We start from the raw sequence: 22,992 nt of genomic DNA, 5'->3' as shown, positions 1-22,992 counted from the left end.
ATTAGCACATGGATAGTGGTTAAGGCCATGGGACAGGAAAAGAGCACCTGGGAAAGAGAGGAGGGCTCTGAACCAGACTCCGATCTTGGTACCAGAAGACAAAGCAGCCAAGATGCCACAAGGAAAGCAAGACGAAAACCATAAAGGTAAGCTACACGCTCAAATTAGCGCAGGAGCCCCAGGAAGCCCAGAGAGGAGGATAAATAACTTCATCAATTCTTTAGCTATCTTCACTCTTCTACAATGCCTGATAAAACTTTACGAAAATCACCTACCTATAGGTACATTTTTAGAAGCTATTATGTTACCTACTTTAAAATCTTACCTTTGCTCCAGTGTCCCCCACTCCACGCAAGCCTATTGGTCCAGGGGGTCCTGGTAACCCTCGTGGTCCCTAGATGACATAATAAGGGAGAGAGTGAGCAACTTTGTTGTGTTGCAGTGTCCATGAGGAAGGAAGGAAGGAAGGAAGGAAGGAAGGAAGGAAGGAAGGAAGGAAGGAAGGAAGGAAGGAAGGAAGGAAGGAAGGAAGGGAGAAAAAGAGAGAGGGAGGGAGGGAGGGAGGAAAAGAAAGAGAGAAAGAAAGAAGAAAGGAAGAAAGAGGAAGGGAGGAAGGGAAGGTAGAAGGAGGGCGGGGAGAAGGAAAAATGAACGGAGTTCAGTAAGAAGGAAAGAAATACAACTATTGGGGGTATGGTTAGGGAGTGGAGGGATCGAACAAAAAGGAAAAAGGGCTCACGGACATGGACAAGTGTAGTGATTGCGGGGGGAGGGGGATATAAGCAGGTAAATGGTAATGGAAAAAATACAGTGAAAATAAATTTAAAAAAAAGCAATTTCCAAACTTACAGCCACACCAGGGTAGCCATCGCCTTTGAGTCCTGGAGCACCCACTGGTCCCTGAGGGCCTTGGGCACCCTGGGTAAACGCAACAGCAGGTGATGTCGTAGGACAACACTGTGAAACACCTGGCAAAACGTACGCACAATACCAACCCAATATGCCAAAGGTGGATTTAGTAAGTACAAAGGAAAGAATTAAAAATTTTTAGAAGAAAACCCTACCACAAATGGTATCTCGTTAGCTCTTCCTAAGTCTCATCCGTTTGTGCAGTGGGAGCCGTGGGACGCATGTAGGGAATGTATGTGAACCATTGCCGAGTGCTCTATAGGACACACTCTTTATAGGGATCAGAGGATGACTGGTTGCTGATGTTTTCATTTTTAAAATGGCGGATTTTTATGAAATATAAATCAAGGAAAAGTATAAAAACGAGAAAATTTAGTAAGCACCACATGAAAAAAAAAGAGTAGAAAAGAATATGCAGGGGGACCCACTCCAAAAAATGGAATTATCTTCTGGAGGACAGGTCCCTCGTAGCACAGGCTTCCCCTGCTCGGCGAGTGCTCTAGGAACCCATCTGTGTCAGTGCACCAGCTGGCGTTGTTGTGAGAGGCTGCGTTTGGTGTCAGTGAGGTTTTTGTTTTGTTTTTTTCTTGAAGACTCGATGTGTTTGCCCATTTCATGAGAGGTGATTTACAAGTGCACCTGCCCAGTGGCTTTTGACCAAAAGCAGCATGACCCCGGTGCCCCACCCTCCCTGTTCACCTGCTCTCACCCCGAGAGACTTGTTTGTTTCTCCCATGAAAGAAGCCTCAAAGGGAAATGTTTTGAAAGCGTGGAAGAGGGGAAACAAAAAATGGAAGAAGCGCTAAAAGGCATCAAAATTGACAAGTTCAAAAACTGTTTTGGGCAGCGGACAAAACCTCTTGATAGGTGTGTTCCATCAAATGGACAGTACTTTGAAAGTGACTGAAGTTTAAATATGTACGAATAAATACACAATTTTTAATAAATAAATTCCAGGTTGTTTTGGGACCCCTCCATACATAACAAAATTGTAAGTGTACAGTAAAATAAATGTATGTTACCTATTATTGTGTTACCTCGGTTGTCTTCTTCAATGGGGCCCAAGGCATGTGGTGACTAAATAATCCCAAATAAAATATTGAAAATAATTTTGTAAAAAGTTATAAGGGGATAAGACACAGAGTTTATGGTTTATATCTTGAGAACTGGGAAAAAGTTATAAATATTGCTTTATAGTGATAACCTTAGGCATCAAAAACTTTTAGTAATAACTACTGGCCTCCTATATAGAGGATAGAAGAGAGTGATTATTGCTTTTGAAACAATAGTTTTTTTAAGATCTGTAACTCTCTACAGGTGGAAATTAAAGAAATTTTCGTTAAAGTAAAGTGGAGAGAAAGAAAAATGAGTAAGACTTCTAGAAGATTTATTTAGTGTAAGTCTATTGCACTTGTATTTAAAACTTGTAATATTCCTTTTATACCACATTCCATTCTGTTACTATGATAATTGTTGCAATGGTCCTTGTCAATACACATCAATTATTTTGATAAAGAGCTCTTCATGTTTTTAAATATTTATGGTTTTTACATTAGAAAGAAACTCTACTAATAGACCTTTGTTTTCCAAGATTGGAAACAGTAGCAGGACTCTCAATACTTTTATATGCAAGCAAACACTGAAATCAAATTGCCATTATTCCAAGCCAAAATGTTGCTTAAAATTGAACTCCCAAAAATGTTCCCAACTCTCCTCCTATGAAAGGATGATTGATTGGAGGGGGGAAAAATCTGTATACCCTTAAGCAGTAAGAAAGTTAAATTTGTTTTGAAAACCATGAGTACAACAACTGTTTTTTTCCTATTAAATTTAAGAGATGTTTTCTATATGATTAACCTTTTAAAGAATGGTCATCTTCAGAACACAGTGGTGACTTATTAAACTTAATTTACTATCTATCATCAACAAAGCTCCAAGACGACTGCGTAAAATTGTATGATGGAGAGCAAAGCAAGGTCCTCTGGAGAGGTGGGGTTTGGTATATCTCCAGCTATAGGAAACTGGTCACTTCTCGGAAGCAATTTATTATTCTATTCCAATTACATCAAGGTTAATGCTTTACACATCCATATGGGATACGTCCCGAAATAAGATATCCGTTTCTCTCCATGCTTACACAGGGAGCCAATGCAAAACACAGCAGTGACTGCTGCCTGGTTAAGTTGTAAGAAAATTGGAATAAAAATTCACTTTCAGTTTTTAGTTATAAGTTCCAAGCCTATAACAAATTATCAGCAGCTGTTGTCATTTATCCTCTGGCACCCACTGTGCGTGCCATTAAAACAGAGTTTTAATAGTTTACACACACTTTTTTCCTAGAGAAATTTGTCCTCTCTCCTGAAAAAAAAACTGTAGCTAGTTTGCTACTTCTAATCTTAATAGGAGTATCAGGAGATGGGAATAAAGGAAGGATTCTTTCTCAGATTTTTATTTTGGACTCTTCGCAGTGTATTTTTAGATGGAATTTTGCCACCTGGCCTCTCTGCACTGGATTCAAGAAAATCTGTCTCTCATTCAATATAAATTAGGGCAGAAATCTTAATCTGATGTTTTGAAATGGGCTTTAGGGGGGATCTGGGACTTCCCTGATACAGAAAAACCGAATTAATGTGCTAAAATGTCTATCAGGCATTTAGTCCCCCAAAAGCTTAAAAATCAATGGATTCGCCCTGGCCAGGATGGGTCAGTTGACTGGAGTGTCATCCTGTAACCAAAAGGTCGCAGGTTGGATTCCCAGTCAGTGCTCGTGCCTAGATGGTGGGTTCAGTCCCTGGTCTGGGCGTACAGGGAAAGTAGCCAATCTGTTTCTCTCTCACATGGATGTTTCACTCTCTCCCGTCCTCTCTCTCTAAAGGCAATGACAAAATGTACTGGGGTGAGGACAAAAAATATGCATTAGGAAAGAATGACAGAAAGAACATCTTTAGAGGCCAAGAGCTTAGCAAGAGGAGTGAAGAGGCAAATAACTTCAAATATACCACCAATAATGTCCAATGATGGTCAGTAGAAAAAAGGTAGGGCTTATAAATACTAGCTGCATGTTTAATTAGATTTTATTTCTATTGTAAGGAATACTATAAGTAGAGACAAGTAACTATAAAGCATAAACCTAGGAATACACAGATCCAAGAAGTTAGCAAACAATATGAAAATTGTCACCCAAATATTCTTGATCAAGGTTATTTCTATAGTTTTAGCATTAGGGAATTTGGAATTTTCTCCTTGAGTTGTACATAACTTAGGTTCCCAAGCACTTCAAAGTCTGAGGAGTAACGTTATCATCTTGTTCTGGTTTGTCTAGGACTTTCTCTGTTTCAGCTTGAACCACCTCTGTCCCCAGTAAACAAGAAGACTGTCACTCTAGCAAGGATGGCAAAGTGATTAAGAACAGTGATGGTCAGGATGCTCCTTTGGCCTTCAAAAAGGACTCCTACAACTTATATCAGTAGGTAAAAGGTTTTGCATTATATTTCAAAGATGATTTTAAGTTTTCTTTTTTGAAGTTTGAAAATCATTGATGTTACTACATGAACACTTTTATCTAGAAGAGACAATGTGATAGAACTGAAGCCACCTTCAAAGCTATGTAACAACATGCTACTAATTTACTAAGTGCTGATTATGCAGCCATGAAGCCTGTTCTCTACACAGCGATGTGCTTGTTGACATTTGCGATGTTAAATATTGCTGCAATGCTGGGTGTCGTGTGAGGGAAATGGTGCTTTGTTGCCATGGAAAAATAGAAATGACTACTTAAAGCTGTCTTTTCCTATAATTATTTGCATTTTAATTTAAAATAACTCTGAAAGATGGATAACAATGCATAGAAATTTGATTCAATAAAGCTTCCAAATGTGAACTTTTTTTGGGGCAATGTTTTGCAGAAGAGATACATTGGCCATTAATATGTAAATGAAAAAGGCTGGAGGCCATATAATCTCATATCACAGATATTACAAAAAGAACATTTTTAAACAACTGTTTAGTCAGCAAAAATTTAACCGTTTATGAAAAATTAATGATCTGTTGGCTTGATTTTCTTTAAGGGTATAGTGTATTCTTACATTTGAGTTCATCAACATAGATGCTGGAAGTAGAACTATCTCAGTCATCAACTGACTATGCATTCAATCTACTTTCATTCTCTCACATACAGAAAAATATAAATAAAAGAACATGAGTAAAGCATACCTTTGGTCCTTGAATAGCAATGCCAGGTTCTCCTTTAAGTCCAGGTATTCCAGGACCTCCTCTGTCTCCCTGTACATTTCAAATAATGTTCAGAGTTTCAGACTTTAGGTTGCATGAGAAACCACAATGGCAGGGGACAAAAGTGATTGGCCAGTTTGTAAAGGACTTAATCTGTCAGGCTCAGATCTTGATAGAGTACATTCTTCTAATGTACTTCAGATGAATTTCAAACCCTAAGTAAATAAGACCTGTCAGTAATGTCTACCAAACCAGTTAGAGAAAGGACTCTGAGGACTAGCAGTGGCTATCTGGACTCAAATGTGTAGACTGGAAGAAGGTCTGGGAATGGTCTCAAATCGGAGTGAATTTCTTTTCTGTCACACTTTCTGATTATAAATCTTAGCAAATTCTTCTGAATGAATGCAATAAATTCTTACGTGCATTAAGGTCTACGATTTGTGGGAGGTAATTCAAGGTGAAATGACAAGTTGAAGATCAGGAGCAAGAATCTGTTTTCTAATCTTATGTTTGTGGCTGGTCTTTAGTTTGCTTAATTGTGTTCCATCAAGGTTGAACTAGATAATATCTTGGTGTTCTTCCAAAATTAAAATTCTAGTAGACTGGCATCATGAATTTCCATACCCCCCACCCACCCACTATCGAAGAGAAAGAAGAAAGTATCCCTAAGAATGCACACCTTTGGCCCAGGTGGTCCAGGAATTGATGTTCCAGGAAGCCCAAAAGGGCCCATAACCCCTGGTTCACCCTAAAAGCAAAGCAAAATACTCATTACATTTCAAACCAAAAATAAATATATATATATATATATATATATATATATATATATATATACAGGAATTATATTAGGAAAACCATAGAAATGTGTTTCAGCATTTTAAAATATTATGACCTGTCTGTTTCATGGTCCAATGTGAAAACATTTTAGCATCTTTGTTAAACCACTACTAAAGTTATTGATGATTAAGATTTCAGTGCCTCTAATAAAGGAACTCAGTTAATTCCTGAGTATTAGAAAAATTTTATCTCTTGTGCATCCTTTTATTAGCTAATAAACATTATGCAATTCATGGTGCTTCCCTTGCGTCATATGCCAGGAAGCTCAGAGGGAAATGTTTGTCCAAAATGCTAAGATTTCATTCTTTTTTTATGGCTGAGTAATATTCCATTGCATAATATGTACCACATCTTTTTTGTTTGTTTGTTTTTAAATTAAGCTTTTATTCTCATTTTTTAAATCCTCACCCAAGGATATGTTTATGGATTTTAGAGAGGAAAGGAGAGAGAGAGAGACATGGATGTGAGAAACATTGATCGATTGCTTCCTGCACATGCCCTGACGGACGATCAAACCCACAACTCAGGCATGCGCCCTGACCAGGAACCAAGCCTCTAACCCCCTGGTGCACCGATGACACTGCAACCAGCTGAGCCACGGGGCCAGGGCCGACATCTTCTTTATTCAGTCATCTGTTGAGGGTCAGTTCCAGAAATTTTAATTCAGTAGATGGAGGGGCTAGGCCAAGGAATATGAATTTTTATGAGGCACCTCTGGTGATTGTGATATAGGCACAGGGTGCACACACCCTACAAGGTGTTTAAATTGACCCATTTGGCATTGTTAAAAGAAAATATCAGGGCTACACTATCTATTTTTATCTCATCTTTTAAATTTTCAACTATTTAGATAAAGCTTATAACATTAATATGATAGTTTCTCAATAAAAATTACAATTAAAAACTAAATAAATGAACACACATACATTGGAGTGGGGCCAACATTTTTTTTTACTATTAGAGATTCGTCATCGAACAGAAACTACTTATCTAGAACAGGTGCAGCACACTGCTACCTGTGGGCCAAATCCAACCTGCCATCTGGTTTTGCACAGCCAAGGGCTAGAAATGGCTTTCACATTTTTAAATGATTGTTATATAAGTACGTACATACTATCCCCAATTTTGCCTCTTGAACCGCAAAGCCTAAAATATTTACTACCTGTACCTTTACCAAAAAACGTGCCTCCTCCTGCCTTAAAGAATGAACTGTTCTTAGTATCAGGAGCTGCCCATTTGATCTCCTGCCTCCTTTGGGAGAATCGCAGGTGATGACTCCTCCCCTGAGCCACGGTCACTTCCCACCTGAGGCCCCCCGCCCCTGCCGAGTCTCCGATATGGCGGACAGGCTGAGCGCAACGGCCTACCAGGGCCCAGAACACGCCAATGCATAGATGTGCCAGTCCTTAGTTTCAAACCTGTGAGTCAATGACACATGACAAACCAGGGTTCTGGTAAAAAATAACCACCCCATTCGGTCCTATGACAAAGGAATAAAACATTAACCTGTTAAATTGTTCACAAAGTCCAGGGTAAGCAAAATTATGCTTCTAGATTTAATCTACTCTACCTTTTCTTAAAGAGGCCAATTACTGTACTTTTAAAATATAAAGTTACAGACATAGAACGAATACAATTTTTTAAAGATCCTGTATTAAGGTGTTACTACGCTTTCAAATATAGCAGTTCTTCATTTAAAAAAAAAAAAGCTTTATTTCAAAATACAGAAAAATACCCACTTTAAATAAGAGTGAGTAAGATATAATCACTGTTATTAATAGTAATACAGCACATTTTTTATTAAGTGGGATTTCTCATCATGTGCTCCTTGAACTACCTGCAGCAGAAGGCACCGATTGAAGAAAATCAGATGCCCGGTACCCAGATCTCTGGCGGCCAAATCTCTGGGCATGGTGCCAAGACCCAGGGATTTGTAATGCGCTCCCTGGGGGACACTGAAGGACACTGATGTTTCATAATCACTGGTCTACAGGGGATGCTCTGTTCGGTACCTGCTCTCATCATGCCAGGACCATTTTTTCAAGTTGTCCTTTAATAGTCTTGTCTTGGTCTCTTTACAATTAGTATCTTCCTAGAGCATGAACACCCTTAGGTTTACACATTTCTGTCTCCTGACACATCCAAATAACTTCAATATTCTCTCCTCCTAAGTCGGGACATGTACCGAATCGCCTGCCTCACAGTGCCCTTAACTTCTTCCTCAGCTCTCTGTCCTCAACAGTGTATCAGGACATGGGTCCCCTACTTCTCATTTCTATATTTTCTCTGAATAACTCCATGTATTGAACTTCTACTATGTGCCAGAACCTGTGCTAAGCATTTTATTAACTGTTTTACTTTTCCCAACAACCCTGTGAAGTAGATACTAGTATTATTTTCTTTCTGTGATTGAAACAACTGGCTCCAGAAGGTTCCGGGAGGGAGCAGGATGAGAATCCCCCTCTCTGGCCTTCTGTGGCTCCCTCACAGCCTGCCTCTTCATCTGCCTCACAGCCTGGCACTTCATAAGTTGCTCAGAAAAACTAGGTGATAGGGGATTGGTGTCTCCTATTGTCCTAACTGTATCCTAGAGAGAACTGACATACCGATCCTCTTAGAAGCATAAATATTCCAGTGAAGAGTATATATTTTATGCAACCTTCTAATTTTATTCTATAATGGTCTGGCTTAATATATTTTCTAAAGCCTTTTTCATTTTGGGGTTTTGTTTTGTATTTGTTCAGAAGAAAGTGGGAAATCAAATTTGCAGTAGAAATCTAATATTCTATTAAAACCAGATATAATTACAATCTCCCCAGAGCAAAAATGAGAGTATAACAACCTTACCTTTGGTCCTTCGGGCCCTGGAAATCCCCTCTGCCCTTGATTTCCTTTGCTCCCTTTCTTTCCTTCATCACCCTGGCAAAAAATTATAAAAATATAGTTGTTGTCTTAACAAACCCTCCTCAATCATATAACCATCATATCAGGGCCACACTCTCGACTAACACCGATTTTAAAGTGATATGCCCCAAGCCCAGCTCAGTTATACAGGGTTCGTCAAGGTTCTTGAGCAGATCGGGTACTTCAGAATCAATATGATTTAATATTTTTAAAAATCTAAGTTCACTATCTTTCTCTGGGGACTTTTATTTGAATTTACAATTCTCGCGCACTCTTTGTCTATTAACAGATCATTCTAAGACAGTCACAGTACCACCAAAGAGATTTATCTATGCTTTTCCTTGGTGTTTTTCAGCTTTCATGCTACTTCAGTTTTAAAACATTAAAATATTTTTCAAATCCAGCCCCATTTCTTCCTCAGTGGAGAGTCTAGTTCTTTCTCCCGCAGGAAATCGGTCATTCTTTCGGTGAAAGATAGGTGAGCATTAACCTGGTGCAGAGCTAGAAACTATTCCCCATCCTGGCCGTTTGCACAAATGCTCCTCCAAGAGGACTGTTTTCGCTTCACCCAGAAGCCTCCGAGTGTTACAAAACTATTAAACTAGGGCTCAACTGCAAGGCACCACATCCCAGTGTGGGCCCAGCTCCACGAAAGAATACCTCCTTGGGCTTTGCAACTGAGACCACTTAAACATTCATGAGGTGAGTGACTGTGCCACAGTTTTCAAAGCTGAGCACGCATCAGAAATCCCCAGGAGGTCTTGCTCGCCATAGGTCCTTGGGTCCTGCATCCAGAGTTTCTGATTTAATAGATTTGCACTGGGACACAAGAATTCACCTATGTGACTTGTTCCCAGGTGATGCTGAGGCTGCTGGTCCAGGGAGCACCCCTTGAGAACCGCTGGACTGTATTTATATACCACGGTCATCAGCAATGCAGAAACACCTCTAAGAAGAAGAGGTGACCTCCTGTAGGATCTACACAGTTGTAATCAACTCCTCAAGGTCCCTGCTAAGGGAGAGCATGGACACAGGTAATAAAAGAACGCAGCAATCGAATGTCTAACTATCACTTACTGTATCATAACTTCCCAATAGAGATAAAATCTAACCAAAAGTATTCATTTTCTTCCATTCACTACCAAATTTAATTTATTGACCTAAATCACCCCAGAAGACAAAAACAGCAGCCCAACTAAATAATAAAGTGCCAACACTGAACTGTAAGGAGACACTGGGCTATGTAATATATTCCTACCCCTCTTCTCCTATAATATCCTTCCAAAGCCACAAGTCACCTTGAAGCCACAAATCCAGTGGTCTCTCTTTTCAATGAACATTGTCCCTGCTTCAGTGGTGGCATGTGACACCCTTTGAAATGCTTTCTCTTTGGTTTTCCTAACATGCTAACTACTGTGCTTATCTTTGTACTATTTTTAATGTTCTTTCTCTAGCAACTGTGCAACTCGAAATTCAAACCTCAGCTCTGTTTCTCAGAGATATCATTCATTCTTCCAGCCTCAGTTATGACCTCAAGGGTCTAGTTTCCAAAAGCATACTCTAGAATACGTCAGTCCTCCTGAATGTTAACAGGCAAGCATTTCTATAAGTATTTTTGCATGATGTTAAAAAGATATTCTCTGTCTATATTCCTTGCTCCCTGCCTCCCAAGGATCTCATAATCTGGTGAGTCAATAAATAAAATTGTTTGAAATTCTATAAATACACTTAAATTTCAAATTGTCACATTTAAGGTTAAGGACTCAATTTTAGCCAATGTTTTTCAAGAACATAGACGTCCTAAGCTGTCAATGACTATTTTAACACAATTGTATACAGATTTTATTTTTACTTTCCTCATAGAGACTTTTTCAGAATCTTTATAGCTCATTGATAAAGACAGTAAAAAATACAAGAACATCTGGCACTTTAGAGGCTGTGGGTTACATCACTAATGGTCTGATAAATGAATTTGGATATTCTCATCTAGACATATTAAGATGGTATTCATTAGCATTTCTACAATGTATATAAAACAAATTTATTCCAAGTTGTGGAAGTAAAATTGCCACTTAATAAGGTGATATTTCTTATTACTGTGTGGAATTCCAGAAATACTTAAAGAAAATTTATGGACTTTCAAGTCTCAGGGATGTATTTCAAGGCTTCTTTTCTCTTCCTATATGTTTTTTTAAACATCAGTCTGGCTATTAAGAAGAACATGTTGAACTCTTTGTATAAGCTGGTTGTTCTAATAGATGTTAGGACATAAAAATGAATAGTAACATACTTGCTTTCTTCTGTAGCTCACAAGCTAGTATCCATAACTTTGAGCCAGAAGTAAACACATTTGACATAGTAAGAATAACAGTCAAATTCTTCCCAAGTTGGCTCCTTAGTAGCAGGACGCCAACACAGGCAGTCTGCTTCCCCCAGCACTGTCAATTCCATACCTTGGAGCCAGGTTGTCCTTTTCCAGGTGGTCCTTCTGGGCCTCTTGCTCCTGGAAGCCCTGCTTCTCCCTTAAGAAAATGACATTGATGGATTAGCTGACGCTCCATAGGCAGAATACAGCGTGTGGCTAAAGTAAGGCCTGCTTGAGTGTGGTTGCTAGGGTAATACATAGGAGTAATAGTTTACAGTTTTAATTTGAACATTTCACCTAAACTTTCATGTGGTGTGCTTGAGTGTAGTATTGTTGTTACAGAATTACATGCTTATGATTTTGTAATAAAAGTGTCTGTAATAAAAAAAGGCATTATTTGTGCCACCCTGTACATCAGCCACCTTGTCTCTTCTCCCAGCCAGCAGATTCTCTGCTGAGACTCTCCAAAACACACCAGACCTTAAATCTATTCTTAAAATTAGTTTGGAAGTTTGTCAACATGAATAAGTTAATAGCAAACTCTAGTTTAGCTCAGAGCAGCTGAAATCTGAAAAAGTCTGTTTTCTCAGCCAATTTCCAAAGCAATAAGCATAATTTCCTTTGGCTCATTTCCTTCATCATTCATTTTTGGGTGTTTGATTTTTTTTTTTTAATAAGAACTTCAGCCTTTCCATCTGCTGTTTTTTACTACTTGTATTGAAAAATGAGTATTTCACATATCCACTTAAAATACTTCAGGAAATCTTTATAATGGTTTTATTTTCTGAATGCATTTATAGATTTTTTTTCAGAGGGGAAAAAAAAGGTCTTTTCTTTCTAAGTTTAAATTAAAGTGCTTTCTAGGTATCTCAAAAAGACTGGGTCACTAGAGAATGTCATGGCCAAACACCAGAGAGAAGGCAGAGGCATGACACACTTTTCACCCTTTGAATTGGTGCTCTCTTTCTCTCTGATGTAAGTGAACAAGGAAATTTAGATTTGTGTGTGTGTTTTTTTTCTTAAAAGACTAAGTTTGCCCTCGATGATTTAATTTGAAGTCCTGCAGGACCAAGGTATCAGTGTTGTTCAATTGTTTTGACTCCAGTAGTATGAAAAACTTGTTTACCTTCTTTCCTGCAGCTCCATCTTCTCCTGGTACTCCTGGCTGTCCTGGGAGCCCTATTGAGCCTGGCGCCCCCTGGTGGATGAGAAAAGATTTTACTTCCAGCAGTTCGTGTTTATCATGCACCCCCATTTTGAGGTACTTGTAATTAGCTATATCTTAATAGTGTCTAAGAAAAGCCTTTGAGCTGATAAATCTAAACAGTAATTAAACTATTTGACCTTGGTCAAGTTACTTAACCTCTCTGAGCCTCAGTTTTTGATTATGTTGTTTGTTATGGGTGGAATTGATCCCAAAAATTTATGTTCAAGTCCTAACCCTTGGTACCTGTGAATATGACCTTTTTTGGACATAGGGTCTTTGCAGATGTAATCAAGTTAAGATGAGGTCATTAGAATGGGCCCTAATCCAATACGACCAAAGTTCTTTTAAAGGGCAGAAAGCACCATGTGAGGACAGACACATAAGGAGAGCACCATGTGACAACAGTAGCAAAGATCAGAGTGATGTAGCTGCAAGCCAAGGAATGCCAAGGATTGGCCGCCATGAGAAGCTAAGATGAGGCCAAGAAGGATTCTTCCCTGTGGGTTTTGGAGGAAGCATGACCCTGCACACACATTGATTCTCCATTTCTAGTCTCCAGAACTGTGAGACAATGAATTCCTACTGTAGTAAGCACACAGTTTGTGATACTTTGACACAGCAATCCTGAGAAACTCATATAAAACTGACATGAAAAAATGTGGAACCTAGCATCACTTTCAGCTCTAATACTCAATAATTTCACTTGCTTTTGAGTTAATTTATAATTAAGTTCTTTAATATATTCATAGGAAACACACGCTACCTTCAAACAGTATAAAAGTGTCCTTACTGCATTTATTACAAGCAAAATATATTAAAGATAATTGAAAGTCATTTCAACTAACCCAAACTCAAAAAGCTACTGAAAAAAAGCACAGTGAACCTAAAAATAAGTAAAAGGAGATAATAAAGATGAGAAAAGAAAAAAAATAAACTCAAAAACAAAAAGTAACAAAGTTTAAAAAAACTAAAATAAACCTCTAGCAGAAATGATTGATATTTTAAAAGAAAAGGCACAAATAAATAATATTAAGAATTAAAGAGATATAAATATACATCATAAATATTTTTTAAATAATAGGAAATTTCTATGACAATTTCAAAATACGTTGGAAAACATTAATAAATAATCTTCAACATTGATTGGCATCCAATCAAAAATTATCAGGCATTCAAAAAAGCTGGAAAATGCAGCCCTGTGTGTTGAGAAAAATCAATTGATTGAAACTGATCCAGAAAATGACATGTGATAGAATTAGCAGATAAGAACATTAAAACATTTATTATGACTGTATTCCATATGGGTCATGGAGTATTTGGGTGTTCTTTGTATTATTCTATACAGTAGCATGTTTGAAATATTTTATTTTTAAAGTAAGATATGCTTAAGGTTGCACATCTAGTTAATGGCAAAACTGAGATTTGAACTTAGGTAGTCTAACTCCTAAACATTTCTACTCAATATCGCCTCTCTGACATTGGCACCTATATGACATCATACATGCATATGCATAAATATATACACTCCATATATGTATAGACATATGTCATGTTTAGTACTTAGCACACTGTATAGCACATCAAAACCACTCAACAAATAGCAGCAATTATTACTACACTAGTACACTTTTTATCCTCTGTAATTATATGTTTATATATACGGAATATGCCTGTTCTTCTTGGGCCTACATATTAAATTTCTTCTAATGACCAAATATGTTTAGGAACAATGACAATGGCAGAGAATAGTAGTGAAGTTTAATGCTTAGTGTGGCTCACCAGATCCTATATGCTTTCAGGATGAGTTATAGAAATTGTGAAAGGTAAAGTAAGGATTCATTCTCATATTCAACATTATTGAGTACCTATCATGTCCCCCAAACTGGGGAGTCAATAATTAAGAAGAAAAAGAAGGAAACCAGGTTCCTGCCCCAATGGAGCAGCATTGTACAATAGAAATATAAAGGAAGCTATATATATAATTATAATTTTTTCTAGCAGCCACAATTATAGTTAAAAGAAATAGGTAACAATAATTCTAATAGGTTTTACTTACTATATCTGAAATACTTTCATTTCAATATTTAATCAATGTACAAATGTATTAATGATATATTTTATATTCTTTTTTCGTACCAAGCGTTGTAATCTAGCATGTGTATTACTACACTTGTATGACATTTCAGTTCATACCAACCACATTTTAAGCATTCAGTAACCACATGTGGATAGTAACTGCAGTATGGAAGAGTGCCTTTCTAGAGGGTATAGTTAGATGAAAAGTACTGTTGACCTTGAACAGTATGGATTTGAACTGCACGGGTCCACTTAGGTGCAGAGTTTTTTCAATAAACATACTGTTGGCCCTCTGCATCACTGGATTTTGCAACCATAGATTCAACCAACCACGGATCAAAACAATTCTGTGGCTGGAACTCCATGGATGTGGACAACCAACTGTATGCCTTCTTCTGCCCCATTTTATGTGAGGGAGCTGAGCCTCCAAAAATTGGTGTCTACAGGAGTCCTGGAACCAATCCCCTCACAGATACCAAGGGGTGACTTATTTTGGGGAGACTCAAAAGTTATGGCAAGGAGTCAGCACCCCTAAGCCCCGCCTTGTTCAAGGGTCAAGTGCAATTCAAAAAAACATGTAAATTAAATTCAAGTTGACTTAAGTTGGAAAAGCAAGGAAAACACAGCATGCTGAGATATAAAACTACTGGGTAACAGAAGTGGGCTAGACTTACTTTAGATTTAGGGAATAAATTGCTTAGGAAGCCAGAAAATAAAGGAAGGGAAGTAACCTTTACTGAAATCTTAACTACTAGCAGCTTTGTTTTATAATATGGCAGGTGATAATGTTCTTGAAGAATCCCTCTATACCAAAAGAGGGCCTCTGATGCTAATAAACTCAGGAATAAAAAAACAAACAGCAGTCATTAAAATAAACTGATTTTGGCTTTTCTTAAACGATAAGAGTTACACTGAGCATCAGACCCTTTTCTAAATAAATACTCAGCTTTGGTAAAGTAACAGTTAGATGACACATGCATGATCCATATTTCATTTGGACATAAATGAAACTTTCCATAATATTACATAAGTTATCTAAATGCTTCCGAGCAGCATAGCTGACTCACCTTTGGACCTTGTACTCCGATCCCCACTGGTCCTCTAGGGCCTGTAGGTCCTACCTGGCCTACTTCTCCCTAAAATGGAAAGAGCATTTGAAGGGTATTTGACTAGGTCAGCAGAATAAAAATAACATATTTCTGCTTCAGTCTCCTAAGAGCTGTTTTATTTCAACAAAATAAGAGAAAACTGAGCTTCATGTGCTCAATTTACATATATATATTTCCCCCACCATATTTGGAATGTGTAAATGTGTAATGGCCTGGCTTAAAATACAAGCTATGTAACATACACAAATTGATTTTACAGAGTCCCTCCCCCACCCCCATCCCTGACACATGAGAAGCCAAGATCAAAGGAAGCATCATGGCCAGAGACAACAGCCTGAGCATTCGATGATGTGGCCCAGATCATCCCAGATGTGCCTCAGAAATCTCAAGGGCAGTAACAGCATTCCACTGAGCTGCTTCTCACGTAGGCATCACAGAGGAGTGTGCTTGATGGTGAGACGTCTCAGAGAGTTATTTTATTTATTTAACAATGATGAGTGATTCTTTGAAGCAACATTAAGGACAGCTAATGAAGGAATAGATGGCATACCTCTCTCCAAGAGCTAAGTAATAGTTCTAATTTAACACATAATTCAATTCCTAAGATTATAGAAAATGTTTATTTGTTGGGTCATTTCTGACTCCATATCTTTAACTAAATGTTTTAGAGGCTGGACCTCCCAGTGAGAATGAAAATGAGTCAGTCCAGAGAGGCATGCGGCCACAGGGAGTGGCTACTCATGTTGGGGCTTCAGTTGCTAGAATCTCTTAAGTAAGAGTAATGAAGAAAACAGTAAGTAAAGATTCTGTAAATAAAAGCTCCCAAGAGCATAAAGAATATACATTACATTTTCTAAACCACTAAGAACATCAGTAATATTTTAGATTAAGTAGAGATCTCTGATTTTTAAGTTCATTTCATCTGCTGCCTTCCGAATGCCTGGCCACTGCCCAGAAAACAGCAGTTAGATGATAGATATTTTAAACTTCTCTCTCATTGAGAAAGTTACCTTGGAACCAGGTAATCCCTGTCCTGGGGGTCCTTGTGGGCCAGGGGGACCAATAGGACCTTGGATTCCCTGTAAAATAAAATTTAAAAAATAGTATCAGTGAAATTAAGAAGAAATATTAATGAGTAGTTTCAGATCTTCTAATGTGGTTATGATACTTCAAGTCCTCTAAAGTGATAATGAATTGCTAATACTCAGTATTAGTTGGATGGGATGGCAGAGGCTGCTGGGTGAATCATAAAATGCATTCTCCCCTCTTCCTACGGTGCGGGAAATTTCAGCTGGCCCACATGGCTGCGTAGGATAAAGACCACATGTCCCAGTCCCTGTGGCAGCCAGGTGTTGCCATGTCACTGGATTCTGGAATGTGACCAGAAGTGAGGTGTGTAATTCCTGGCCCATGCTAAATGTGGAGATATGCCTCCTCCTCCACCCATTCTCCAGTGGATGAAGGGAAGACATGGTGTTGTCCCTGGATCATGCAGAGGAAGAAGCACCCTCAGGATGGCAGACGAACACTAACGGAGAAGACTGAACCCCTGATACACAGAGCTGCCATGGCAGCTATGGGTTCTGAATAAGAGAAATCACATTTCATCTTGTTTAGTCATTTCATGTCTCAGTCACATGTGAGAAAGCCTATATCCTAGCTGTACCGATGGATATACCTCAAGATGTTAAAATAAACATTTGACCTAGGCTGTTAGAAGAGATTGTCAGCAGGCACCAAACTGATAAACATTCAAACATTGCCTCTCACGCTGTAGGTATTCAAAGGGAAAGGAGACACCATTTATAAAGTTCTTCTTTAGAGAAAGAAGTCATGAAAATTTTTCTTTGGAGAAAATCAGAAAGGTTTAAGTTGCTTCACTCTGCACCCCATTCTACAAAGGCAACTTCAATGAAACTACTTGAAGAACTTAGTTTTTTTTAAACAGTTACCAAATTTTATTTTTTAAGAACTCCTTTTTAATTGAATTTATTGGTTAATAAAATTATATGTTTCAAGTGCACAATTCTATAATACATCTGTGTAGTGCATTGCGTGTTCACCACCCCAGTCAAACTTCCTTCCATCGCCATTTATCCCCACTTTACCCTCTTCTACCTGCCCCCATCTCCACTTTTCCTCCGGCAATAACCACACTGGTGTCAGTCTATGAGTTTCCTTTTGTTTTGCTTTGCTTTGCTTAATCCCTTTACCTATCTCGCCCACATCCCTCTGACTTGTGCCTGAGGAAGCTAACGTGGACTGTGATAGCCAAGACAGGGCTGGGGTGGGATTGGCCAGAGCATCAGAGTTTATGCAAAGCCCTCGCAAGTGTTTCCTGTGAACCGGATGCACTCTAAGTGTGAGACAGAGTAGGAACGGAGCTGTTCTCAAGCCTGTCCAAGAGGGCCTTGGAAGAGTGATGGAACTCCATCAAAAAGAGCTGGTACAGAGTAACCCCCAGAAAAGCAGAGGCTAACAGATGGGGAGAAATGGCTGGAGAAAAAGAGTCCTTTATCCAATATCCTAAGAGGCACAAACACAGGGACCAGTGCAGGACCCCACGAGAAAGAGCATCGTCATCAAAGAACCTCGGTATCCCCACCTCCCCCCAGCCTTGACTCAGCCTGGGAGGGACAAGAAGCATGTTTCTTCCCATGGACCACAGGTTCTCCATGCAGCTCATACCAGATGAACAAAGACGAGAGGGAAGATTTATACGGTGACTAGATAGTTTTTATTGTACAATTAAAACTGTGATTTGCAGCTTACAGTGATCCTATAACTCTCTATTAACTAAAAATGATAAGAAAAGTCTATTGCCTGGTGATAAGTTATTTTTGTGGTAGGACAAAGAAGAAACTTCTCACAATTTAAAAAAAAATTTTAAAAGGATGAAAGAGAAAAAAAATAAACTAAGATTTTGTTTTGCTTAGACCCAACAAGCCGTGATTATGCATATAATGGTTATAGCAATACAATTATTACAAATGGTAGGCCCTTTCTCTAGCTAGATGATACAATTGCTGCTCATTTTCAAATTACAAATAGTATTTCCTTTTCTCTGATTTATAAAGATGAAGCAATCTAGACAATTTAAGAAAGCCAAGTTTTAAAATATTGAACCTTTATAAGAAAGAATTCTTCCTAACTTTTACAGTAGTTCCCAAGTAGCATGTAACGGGACAAGAAACAAAAAAATTCAAAGGGATCTGCCTGTATGTGCCTACCCATGTATATGTGGTTATTTATATATTTTTTATTTTATGAAAGATTTGAGGTTTTTGCCCTGGATGGGTGGCTCAGTCAGATGGACCGTCGTCCCCTATACCAAAAGTTGTAGGTTCAATTCCTGGTCAAGGGCACATACCTAGCTTGTGGGTTTGACCCCCGGTAGGGGCACGTGCAAAAGGCAACCAACTGATGTTTCTCTCTCACGTTGGATGCTATCTCTGTCTCTCTCCTTCCTCCCTCTCTCTTTTTAAAATCAATAAACTTATCCTCAGGTGAGGATAAAAAAAAAAACAAAACGATTTGAGGTGTCAGGTCTTTAAATATTTAACAAAGACCTACAGTCCACTTAAAGGATATTACATACTTGTTGCTGGAAATGGAAACAGAAGCTTTCTCATAAACAGAAGAATAGGAAAATCCATTTCTACGAGAGAAATATAAGATCTAACAATATCAGGAAGTCAATGGATAAACATGTTAAATTAAGAATAAGAAGAAAAATTAATAACTGCATGGATTAAGGTTAAATTTAAATAGATTTTAGATCATTTGTCTTAGGAGGATCAACAAATTTTTTCCCTGTTCAGAGGAGTTGACAAATAACACATTCCATTCAGTCCCCCATCCATTAGGGCTCAGCTCCACATGGACATGTCTAGCTTAAGAGTGTTTTTTCCCTTGGAAAAGAACAGAAGGGGATGAGAAAACAAAGGAAATCAAGGAGGTTTGAGGGTGCTTTTAAGTTAAAGGAAAACAACCTCCAGGAAGAAACAGCATTAAAGGCAACAGGAAGCCACAGGTGGGAGGTCCAGAATTCCCAGTCCATCTGGGAAGAGTTGGCTGTCTTTGAACCTCGTTTTCAGCCTTTAGTGGTGACTCAGCCCCACAAACACCACAAGGCCGAGGATGTGACAGTCCTGTCCAGCCACTTCTGGGATCAGAAAGTAAGCAAACTACAAAGCTTGAGAATATCCAGCTCTTAATTATCATCTAAATATTTATTTACAGATTTATTTTGGCTTCTCTTGCACCTTAATCCTTATGACACTAGGCCCTCTACCAAGAAAAAGGAAAAAGGAGTAACTCCAACTTTCCTGTTGCTTGGATTAACAACAATAAAAATATACTAATTAATTAGAAGATGGTTAGAAATAAACTCAGAGTTCATGGCAACAAAAAGCCAAATGAAAAATTATTTCCTTTTTCTTTAATCCTTTTCTTCTCCCACTATCCTAGATAAAGGAAACACTGTTCATTCTCTAAGCCAACAGAATAATTCAAACCTTAATCATAAATTTTAATCAAGCCGATTTGTCTTTTTCCATGCAGGAGGGTGTTCAGCATAAATTTGGATTTACTGGTCACTTGATTAAATAAGATATTGTAGGTAAAAGCATATGGTCAACAACAACTCTAGATGGTACTGTTATGTTACCTTCATATTACTTAGATCTAACAAGATTACCCAGCTTTCCAAGAGCTCTGGTCAGATTTCAAAAGAAATCTGTCATGAATGTAGAGGCAAGCTAAGAGATTTTTCTTCTGACCAAAAGGCGACAAGGATAATTTGTAAACTGTATTTGTGGCTTGTGTCTGTTCAGGAATGGTGCCCCTTAAAATTAAGTAGTTACTTCTGATTCTGGACCTTGCTTTAAATTTCATACTTTTTTAGGTTGGTACCTGGCTAGGGGTGGGAAGTACTACCCTGCTGGCATTGGGAGAGAGTGGGCTTTAATCACTCTCAAAGCTGTAAGGGGGAAAAATAAACACACAAACCAAAAGGTAAATAAAGTACTGCTCCAAGGGATGCTGGAAATATAAAATACTATCCCCAAACTCTTATCCTATTCATTAGACTTTAATATTAAAAAGTTACAGCACCAAGCCCTGGCCAGTGCAGCTCAGTTGGTTGGAGCATCATCCTATCAACAGAAAGGTCACAGGTTCAACTCCAGGTAAGACCACACTCTTGGTAATGAGTTCAGGTCCCCTGTTGGGGCACATAGGTAGGAGAGGCAATGGATTGATGTTTCTCTCATGTCGCTGTTTCTCTCCCTCCCTCTCCCTTCCTCCCCCTCTCTGTAAAATTAATAAACAATGTCCTCAGGTGAGTATATAAAAAAAAAGAAAATGTTACAGCACTGAAAAACATGCTATTCTTTTTTAAGTCTTGGAAATTCTAAAAAATAAGATCTCATGAAACCATCTTATCCTTCCCTATATTCATTTTGGATATGAATCCCATTGCAATTTGACTATCAAATATACTCAGTGATGCTTGCAAGACTGGCCTTCATTGAACATCCGGATTGGGCCAGTTATTCTGTATTTTAGGGAAAGGGTGAAATCACTGATTACCTGTTCCCCTTGACTCCCAATTCCAGGGACGCCCATTGGTCCTTGGGGTCCCACAGGTCCCAAATCCCCCTGTAGAGACAGTAAATCAAACATATGACCATAAAATGAAACTTTATTCTTTCATACTTCACTAATATGGAAGTATGCTAGATTAAAATCTATCTTTACATCATATAAAAGTTCAATATTGAGAGTTAGCAAACTCTATTCCTTTTAAAGTTTATTTCAAATTTGTCAAAATAGTTAACGATGTCTTTACTGTTTAGTCTACATTGGTGAGAGTTTGCACCAGTGTATATTTATCAGTCATTTTTCTCACAAGAACCAACATTTCCCGTACGGTTATTATGACACAAACACCTTCTGTTAGGATCATAACAGAAATATTTAAAAGTATAAAATTCAGAGAGTACAAGGAAACCAGGATTTGAGAAAGAAATTGAAGAAAAATGTTTTAAAATTTTCTAAATACCTTTTCCTTCCAAATCTTATTAAAAATGTATTTTGAAAATTAAGAAATTATCTAAGTTAAATACCATAAAATTAAAAAACCTTACTTCTCCCTTCCATGAAATACATTTGGGAAACAAAATGAATGTTATCACTAAGAAGAACAATACCATTCATCCATTCTTTGTGTCTTTCATCAAATATTTGATGCCTGAGGGCATAATAAGGGGTCTTTTGTAACTACTTCCTGCTGCTTTGGTAGTGGAAGCAGCCGCAGGCCATACATAACTGAGCAGGCATACCTGTGTTCTAGTAACACTTTATTTACAAAAACAGGTGGCCAGCCCCATAGTGTGCCAATTCCTGGGCCAAACGCATTTTTATGAACACAAGTTTATCAATAGACTACGTGTAATATTAAAAAGTATGTTGAACCTGTCACTAAAATATGCCCTGGAATATGCTTTTTAGTGTTTCACTTTGTATCAATCCCCAGTCTAAGGAAACATCATGGAAGGAAATTGTTAACAAAGTCCTAATTCAGAACTGGATTCTTCTGATTCATTACTTGATTGCTTACCCTGCAGCAGGCACTGTGCTAAATGCTTTTCATACTTTATTTCACTGAATCCTTACAACCACCTTCAGAAAGTAGGCATTCCCGTTTTCCAGATGAGGTTAAGTAACACCCCAGTTACACGACAGGTGTCAGATGGTGGAGGGAAGATTCAAGTCCACTCTCTCTGACCCCAGAACCCAACTCATAACCACTATTCTGCAAATATTCAACATGCCCATGAGAGAGATCTTTTGTGCATTGTTATTTGCATTTTAATATATATATCAAAACTACTTCTTTTTTGAACCAATTACATGCATTTGAGAGCCCTTAACATAGAGGTATTTATCTCACCACCTGAAGCACAGATAACAAAGCCTCCGAATCTAATGTATAAAAGAATAGAAAAGGAAGAAAGGGGGAAGGGAAAAGGAAGTCAGTGTTGATTTGATAAGGGAATAGCAGATGAAGGCTTTGCAATTACTCTGTGATAATGTCCCAATATTTTGATGTGTTTTCTTTGCATGAGCTCCAGGTGTAAAAATAAAAATGCAATGTCAACAATACTTTAAAAAGCTAATTTACTGAACACATTAAAAAAAAGATTCAGTTGTACTCAATTTTCACTGCTCCAAAGTAATGAAGAACATATTACATAATTTTAGAGTATTTTGGAGCTGAAGTTACAACCAAGAATTTTATTACACCTAAAATTTGTATACGTCACTATTTACCACTATCTCTGCTATTTAAA

The 22,992-nt window shown here is 38.1% G+C and overlaps 1 protein-coding gene across 1 annotated transcript in view; it reads right to left on the bottom strand.

The window, feature by feature from the left end:
* Nucleotides 1-22,992, bottom strand: part of COL28A1 (collagen type XXVIII alpha 1 chain) — a 142,512-nt gene that overhangs the window by 61,487 nt on the left and 58,033 nt on the right. The window contains exons 16-25 of the mRNA XM_054563975.1: nucleotides 21,230-21,298; nucleotides 16,648-16,716; nucleotides 15,596-15,664; nucleotides 12,372-12,443; nucleotides 11,334-11,402; nucleotides 8,824-8,895; nucleotides 5,819-5,887; nucleotides 5,122-5,190; nucleotides 850-918; nucleotides 326-394 (exon numbers count right to left, since the gene is read on the bottom strand). Of these exons, the coding sequence (XP_054419950.1) occupies nucleotides 326-394; nucleotides 850-918; nucleotides 5,122-5,190; nucleotides 5,819-5,887; nucleotides 8,824-8,895; nucleotides 11,334-11,402; nucleotides 12,372-12,443; nucleotides 15,596-15,664; nucleotides 16,648-16,716; nucleotides 21,230-21,298 (696 nt within the window). The remainder of the gene's footprint in view (nucleotides 1-325; nucleotides 395-849; nucleotides 919-5,121; nucleotides 5,191-5,818; nucleotides 5,888-8,823; nucleotides 8,896-11,333; nucleotides 11,403-12,371; nucleotides 12,444-15,595; nucleotides 15,665-16,647; nucleotides 16,717-21,229; nucleotides 21,299-22,992) is intronic.

The sequence above is a fragment of the Pteronotus mesoamericanus genome, unplaced genomic scaffold (genome assembly GCF_021234165.1).
Source record: "Pteronotus mesoamericanus isolate MK-2021 breed Mesoamerican mustached bat unplaced genomic scaffold, CSHL_Meso_final scaffold_85, whole genome shotgun sequence".
In the NCBI taxonomy this organism is placed as follows: domain Eukaryota; kingdom Metazoa; phylum Chordata; class Mammalia; order Chiroptera; family Mormoopidae; genus Pteronotus; species Pteronotus mesoamericanus.
The sequence above is the reverse complement of the archived record's forward strand: the minus strand, read 5'-3'. Positions and strand labels throughout refer to the sequence as shown.